General features: G+C 46.0%; 1 protein-coding gene across 1 annotated transcript in view; it reads right to left on the minus strand.

The window, feature by feature from the left end:
• The window catches only part of EFNB2 (ephrin B2), a 44,845-nt gene extending 42,308 nt beyond the window's left edge, over nt 1-2,537 (minus strand). The window contains exon 1 of the mRNA XM_019663728.1: nt 1,759-2,537. Coding sequence (XP_019519273.1) covers nt 1,759-1,880 — 122 coding nt within the window. The 5' untranslated portion in view covers nt 1,881-2,537. The remainder of the gene's footprint in view (nt 1-1,758) is intronic.
• Nucleotides 2,538-8,158: the final 5,621 nt, after the last annotated feature.

Genomic DNA, 8,158 nt, shown 5'->3' on the forward strand with positions numbered 1-8,158 from the left:
ACAGTCCGACAGTGAAAGTGCGATGCGGAACAGAGCTGGCAGCCTGGGGGAAGAAGTGAGAGCTGGCGCCGCGAGCATTGCGCATGGAAGAGTGACCTCTGTAGGCACAAAGCGAGCACTGGCCGGCCTCATCCCGGCTCCCCTAGCCCCGGCTCCCCGCCCGCCTCACTCGGACACCCGCGGCTGCGAGCAGGTCCGAACCCCGCGCTTTCTGGCACCGCCTGGTGCCTCGCGATTCGGTATCGGTGTAAAGATGTCACTGCCACTACTTTCTCAGCAATTACAATGTCTTCCATTAAGGAAGAGGAATTAAAAAAAAAAAAAAGGATGTCCATACAAGATCAGACTACATGGAAGGAGGCCGCATTAAGTAACTTTTAAATATGAACTGTGTTGTGAAGTGCCATCTAGTAGCATCATGCATGAATTTCTGTTTGATCCGATTTACAGCTATCACGTTTCTTGCCATGTAATAGGGAATTCTTGGTTAGGATGTTGGTGAATCTGAAATTACTCACTTTAAAAGGAGTGGATATAATTCTTTAATTAAGATGTGATTTCTAAATCAATCTCTCACCTCTTTACTCCTATATTCATGGCCAACTTGCTCAACATCAATTAGGCCATTGATTTTGCTTCTGATCTCAACGCTTACTCCAGGAATCAGCCAGTCTCCATACTTTGCCCAAGTTTCCCAAGGCTAAAATTCCATAATTCTGTAAAAGACTTTTGGCTGTGATTCAAAATCCATCCCTAGAATGAGGTAATATGCAATACTGAGTGCACAGACGACTAAGCAGGAGTTATTTAGGGATGGACTGCCTTTTCTAAATTCTAAATGTACCCTGGTAGCTCACGCTGGAAGTTAATCTCCACAAGGCCGGGCTTTCTCCCGGCTGCACTGTTTGATAAAAGCAAATGGGATCTAAGGATCCTATTCCTGCCCAGGGTCCCCAGGCGCAAAGGTTTCAACTGAGTCGCCTGGGCAGGGCCGTAAGCTTTTGCAGAAAGCGTCCTTAAAATCAAGTCAGTTATCGGGATCGCACAGAGTTCGGGGCCACCGGTTTAGAAACGAAGGGAGAGGCCGACGTGCAAGGGCTCTCCGGGAGAATTCTAAGTAAGGCCCGTCTCCCGGTTGGGGAGGAGATGGCCCGTACCCGGAGTTCTCCCGCTGAGCTGGCGAGCTCCCCGCGCACCCTCGGGCAGGCGGCGCGCGGGCTCCGGGACGCTACCGGAGGCTCAGAGACTACGGGCTCCCTTCTCCGGGGTGCGCCCCAATGCCCCGGGCCCGCCGCCCCCGCCCTTCCGCGGGGCCCGGACTGAGCTCCGGCGCTCCTCCTGGGCGCAGCATCCCCGCCTCTCTCTGGGGCCCGCCAGCCCCTGCGCGCCGGCCAGCCCTGTTTGTGGACGTCTTCTGTCCTCGAAAAGAAGTGTGGGTCAGGTATCGCCATCCGACACCTTTGCGGATGTGGCACCAGGGCCGCCAGAGTATTTTTTTTTTTTAGCGCCGGGGAGCTCATGGGGGAAGGAAGGCGGGGAGGACTCTCCTAAGGGCTGGCGCTCCAGCTGGAAAGCCGGGCGAGGAGACTCCACCAAGTGAAATGTGGCGGGGATGGGGGACCGGGAACTGCGGGGGAGGAGAGGAGGACCGAGGTTCCAGAAATAGGGTGAGGCTCCGCGGTCCGACCCTTCCTCCCGCAGGGACCGCGAGGCGCGGCAGACCCTGAAGTGGCGAGGGGGATCGCGGATGCCACTTACTTGGAGTTCGAGGAATTCCAATAGATGGGCTCTAAAACTATCGATCTGGACATCGCAGTTCTGCATAAAACCATCAAAACTCCCCAGCAGTACTTCCACACGGAGTCCCTCCTCGCAGCCATGGCCACGGCACTCTCAGCTCCGCGCACTCCGGGCGACGGAGGGACCGGGCGCGGGTCGGTAGCCACAATTCTCCGGGCAGAAAAGAGGGAAGCCGCAGGCAGCTCTGGGGCGCGCCGAGCAGCTCCAGCGGTCGCCGAGGCCGGGGGCGCTCCCCTCAGGGCCCTCAGGGCGAGAGGCGGGACCGCACACGCGGGGCGCGGCGGCGCGGCGGGCTCGGGGCTCCGGGGCGCCGCGCCGGACCCAGTTCGAACCGCCGGCTCCCGTGCGGCTCCAGGGTGCCGGGCGCGGGGCGGCAGGGAGGGCGCGCGGCTGGGACACAAAGGCGGAGAAACGACTAGACGCGGGCGGCAAGCGCTGCGTTCCGAGCGGGGCCACCTCGCACTATAGATCCAGGGGGGCGGGCAGCGGCCCGAGCGCGCGACTGCCGCGTCGGCGCGGTTCCATGTCCCGGAGGGCTGAGGGGCGAGGGGTGTCTCTAGGCGCGCGGGAGCCTCCTCAGTCCTGGAGGTTCCTAGCCTGCGGAGCAGGCAGAAGGGGATAGGTCCCAGCCGCGGGCGCCGGACGCGCGCGAGCCTTTGTGTGCGGGGAGGGCGCCGGGACCCGCTCAGCGCGCAGCTCCTCGATCCCGCCGGCGCCGCTGCCCCTGCCGAGGAGAGTCAGCGCGACCAGCGCGCTGTCAGAGCACTATAAACGCGGGGCCCCGCCCCACACAGCGCAGCCCATTGGTCCGCTCCGCAGCAGCCTCTTGCTGGTTGGACATTCTTCCCATCTGTCATCCGCCCCCGTCCGACATTGGGCGCCGCGAGGCGGTGCCCCGGCTGACAGGTGAGCCCCGCCCCCGGCTCCGGGCGGCGGCGCGAGCGGACGTAGGGGAAGTCTGCGAAGCTGAGGGGCCTGCGTGTGCGCCTTGCAGCCCCCGAGCGGCGGGGCGGGGACGCTGATAGGGAAGACCGAGTGGGCAGCAGGGACAGCACGGTGCCAGCTGTCCCCGCGTCTAGCGCGCGACTTCACTGCCCAGCAAGTGTCCTAACTTCAACAGAGGGACAACATCGAGGGCGAAACTTTCCCTGTGGAGTCGAAGGCAGTGCGTTTCTCCGTGGGTCTTCCTTCTTTAAATGAAGTGTCCCGTCTTCATGGTTTGGCTCACACCCCGCACGCGCATCCCTTCGCTGCCCCCACCAAACCTCTCAGTGATACGTTTCAGATCTGATTTCGGTACCAAACGTCAGCAGGGGCCCGACCTAAGTCAACCGGGCCGGGTGATGCACAATGAATCCCGGTACGAGGCGTCGGCGGGGCAGCCGACGTTGGGGCGCGGACGTCAGGGCCTCGCATCCTCTGCGCCTCGCTTCCCACGAAGGCAGCACCTTTCCTTGCAAGTGTCGCTGGCACAGCCGCGCGTGCCATGGGACCTTCTCCTTAATTAGCCTTCGGACACACGCCTTCCCAAGGTGATCAGGAATTTAGGGGTGACGGTAACAAACAGCGCCCAAACGGAGAGGTGGCAGGAATTCTTCACTTGAGTTCTCGGTAAAGTGCCTACCCCAAGAACTACTTGGACAAGCGCCACCACGTCGACGGCTTCCACGGACCCACAGCGCCCACTAGCGGCCAGCTTGACTTCTCTGCGTGCGAGAGCACAATGGTCTACCCACCCAGAACCCGTAACCCGCGAATCTAATCGCGCGAAGTCCAAAGGAAAATCTTAAATGATCAAGAGCAGAACACGGCAGAAAGAAGGCACAGCACAAATGCATAATTCAGTTTGACAAAAAATAAGTATACCGTATACCCACAACATGCTTTAAAACAAAACAAAACAAAACCCTGTCTACTCCAGCATTTGTTTAATGTTTTAAACGCGACGAACCGGGCAGTATTTCTACGATTGTTTTTCTTTAGCCAAATTATACACTAAGCTAAATTTAAGAGAGAAAATGTAAAAAAAGTCTCGTTTAAATACTAGTTGTTCTTTCACTCTTCTTTATAACAACTTTTGAAGATTTTATGGTGCATTAAATACTCGTTTTTTAAAGCATTAACCATAAATTAATACATTTCCACGGGGAGTGTTAAAAATTTGTAAAGACTAGTTTAAGATCGATAACATTATTTAAAGAATGCGAGGTAGCGAATACATTTGTATTATTCCAAGTTGATCCTTTAACAGAGAAGAAAACAACTTTCCATTCCGCAATTGCTAGTTTTAAATAATCCTCTAATTTCAGGCAATCATTTTTTTAGAAAGACTCAAAAGACAGCAAACCGATTCGAAGTCTTCGGCAGATTCCCAGGACTTAAAAAACCAAAAAGGGGCAAGGCAGTATTGTTCGTAATTTCACAAGGGTCAAAAAGGAGTCGTTTTTAATAAGCTTAAAACATTTAAGGAATTCATTTGAAATTTAAAGCTAGCTTAATGATCTTTTAAAAGAACTGAGTATCTCAGTACCCTGTTTCATATTTAGCAAACTTGTAGAGAAACTTAAGTTGTGACCTCTTAGCTCCTATATTCTCTTCAAGTAAACCTGAGGAAATAAAGGAAATTTGCATTATCTGAAAACAATCCTGGCTTCCATTTTTAGTAAATCAGATATCCTTACATCCACAGCATTTTACCTTGGGGAAAAAAGTAAATGTACGTGTAAAAATTGCCTCCATGTTTAAAACAGCATATATTTGACCAAAATAAAATCCTACACAAAAGATTCCTATTGTATAATTTGTGTGAATATTCATCAACTTACTTTCAGTAAGCACAGAATTAGCTANCCTCATTTTAATATAGTGGCCCTCAAGTGATGAAAAATTTGTTTCCTGCCCATTTATCTGTATGGTATGACCCCACACTGTACTTGTTAGGTATTCTTCTAAAACCTAATCATCCTCTGCAGTAAATGTCTGACACGCTGCTTCCTTCCTGATGACTCCACTTGCTGGAGAGTAGTATCTATTACTCCTTAGTAAACTATGTATTAGTGAAATTTTCTCAAGTTATTCATGTACAAGGTTAAAAATATAACAGAAGAGTTAAAAAAATAAAAAGCAATCCCTCCCCTAGGCGCCCATGGCAATTTACTTATTCTGATAGTTAAAACCTTAGGGTATATACTGTCATTATGGGATATCATTAGCTACCATCTAAAGAGAATTCATATCACCACCCAACCCACCCCTTCTAGCCTCCTTTCTTCTCAATTCCCCTTTTGTTACCTATATAACCTTAAATATATTTTTGAAACTTCAACATTAAATAACATCTGAGATTCCATGTTACCTAAAGTGGAGACAACTGCTTCAAAAAGAACTGAACTGATAGTTGAGCTTGATACGGAATATTAGGTACAAAATCACTGCCCTCCAGATCCCTGGAGAGACTGCACTATAATACAGACAAAAAAGAAATCTAGTATCTTCAGGATTTTATCATTCATGCCTTAAAATTTCAGAAAAACCTGTACTCACTAGATGTGGTTCTTTTCATCTTCTGTACCCTAGCTTCTCTCTGTTCTTTCAGGTCAGTTCTTTTGTCTTGGTCATTCATTCCCTTCCCTGTAAGTTTTTCTTAAATGTCTNTTTTTTTAGAAAGACTCAAAAGACAGCAAACCGATTCGAAGTCTTCGGCAGATTCCCAGGACTTAAAAAACCAAAAAGGGGCAAGGCAGTATTGTTCGTAATTTCACAAGGGTCAAAAAGGAGTCGTTTTTAATAAGCTTAAAACATTTAAGGAATTCATTTGAAATTTAAAGCTAGCTTAATGATCTTTTAAAAGAACTGAGTATCTCAGTACCCTGTTTCATATTTAGCAAACTTGTAGAGAAACTTAAGTTGTGACCTCTTAGCTCCTATATTCTCTTCAAGTAAACCTGAGGAAATAAAGGAAATTTGCATTATCTGAAAACAATCCTGGCTTCCATTTTTAGTAAATCAGATATCCTTACATCCACAGCATTTTACCTTGGGGAAAAAAGTAAATGTACGTGTAAAAATTGCCTCCATGTTTAAAACAGCATATATTTGACCAAAATAAAATCCTACACAAAAGATTCCTATTGTATAATTTGTGTGAATATTCATCAACTTACTTTCAGTAAGCACAGAATTAGCTATAAATACTATGTGAAAAGCACCTACAGTAACTTCAAGATGCTAAGGGTTCACTGCTGTTTAAATAGTAATTTCAGTAATTAAAGCATCTCAAGCCACTTGTATCTATTATTGTAAATATATCATGCCAGGCTAAAAAGTAAGTTCCTATCGGCATGTACAAGACAGTTGATATTTTAAAGCATGCTATATCAAGAAGAATCAGTCACCTTGGTTTAATATCCCTTTGTATTTGGATTTCATTTTAGTTAAATTGTTGGAGAAACGTGGTTATTTTAAAAATCTGTAATTTTACCAGCATATATTTAACCCCCCCCCCAAAAAATAAATTTGTTTCAGTAGAGGAAGTTACTTCAAACTGTTTCTATCAATGTTAAGAGGTTTCTAAAAGTCAAATTTTGGGGGGAATTCAGAGACAGTTATAAAAATTGATACTCGTGTAAATATCAAATGTCAAATGAGGTGGCAAATGTTTTATAATTCTAGTTTTAAAAAGGGAAAGGGCAAATCCATTTTGTTCAAGTAAATTCAACTTACTAATTATGTTTCTGCCCCTTTAAATTCCCATGTGTTGATCTTTAGAACTTATGGTTGTTCCTTACATATTCCTTGTACACTAATACATCAATTCTAACATGTAGTTCAAAAGACATCTTAACATAAGCCTCTACTAAAACTGTATGTTTCCTGGCATTGCATGCATTTTATTTCTTACAAGTCACTGAAGTTTTTGGAACTCTTCTGCAAATGGCATTTTGCTTAGTTTACTGGGGAAGACCTTTTGAAACAAGCATAAAACCCTTAGACCAACTTTTGTCATACACTCCTGCCCCATCTGTCAGTTTCTAAAATTCAGATTACACATTGAAGCATCCTAAATCTAATTTATGAATTCAGTAGGAAAAGTATTAGTTATTACAGTGGGCTGTTGGTCAAAAAAAAATTTTCCCTTTGGGAAGTTCAGTGACAATTCATACCTTATATAGATCCTTATGGAACTGAAATACCATTATTTTCCACTACAGTAGTCATTTAAATTTCTAGCTCCATCTATCATTGCTTTTATAACATTATTAATGAAAATCAGCACATGTGGCAAGAATAGTTAGGGCTGCAGGAACTTTAGCTTGGGCACCTGGAATGAAACCTCATTTCTTTATTTGCAGACTAACAGGTTTAGAGGACCAGCCAAGCTCCAGTCATCATTCCAAACTGGATTAGTTTGGTGGAGATAAAGGAACAGGTAATAATAGCTAGCTGTGCAGTTTTGATTTTATCACTCAATTGTAATTAACCTCTAAAAACAGTATTCCCACTTTATGGACTGATATAGACATCCTAAGTTAAAATCTGCTCTAAACATATAAGGGATATTACAGACAGTAGTCATAAGGAGATAGATCTCTTACAATGGGTCCATAAAACGCTTTTTTGCTCCCTCTTTAACCCACTTTACAATAAGATTCAACAGCACTTAGAACCAACTCCAATTATACAGTCCTTATGTTACTTGTCATGTGAAAGCCTGGAAAGTGAAGGAAACAATCATTATCCAAATGTATACAAAGTACAAACCCATTTTATTCTAACCCTAATAGAGCCAAGTTTAGTCATCAACAGTGTACCAACCTTAGAAAATATACTGCCATTATTAAACACACATACACCTTTGCCTGAGTGATACTGAAACTGCTGGGTCACTGAAGATTTTACTTTTTAACTTGCTGGCTTCAGGCATAGAAAAACTGAAGAAATACGTAGAAAAAACACAACTGTTCCAACATTCTCTGATCAACCACTGGAGCCCCAGGAAAAGAACAATATTCTGAATTTTCAAAGGACTTCCAAAGAAGTTCAATCTCCCTCTCTCTCTCTCTCTCTCTCTCTCTCTCTCTCTCACACACACACACACACACACACACACACACACACACACACACACACACACACACACTTTAATTCATACTGGGTCTTCTGTGTCCCTTTTGCATTGTTTCCTAACTGCAAATCCGTTACTTTACTAACTACAGATACATACTATGTAATGGATCAGGCAATGTGATCTATCTGGAAATCAATGACAATCTGCAGCACAATGTAAAGCAATAGCAGTAAATGTAAACCTTCTGGATGGCACCACCATCAATTCCCTGATTATGGACAACTAAATATT

Source organism: Hipposideros armiger, unplaced genomic scaffold, assembly GCF_001890085.2.
Source record: "Hipposideros armiger isolate ML-2016 unplaced genomic scaffold, ASM189008v1 scaffold_401, whole genome shotgun sequence".
In the NCBI taxonomy this organism is placed as follows: domain Eukaryota; kingdom Metazoa; phylum Chordata; class Mammalia; order Chiroptera; family Hipposideridae; genus Hipposideros; species Hipposideros armiger.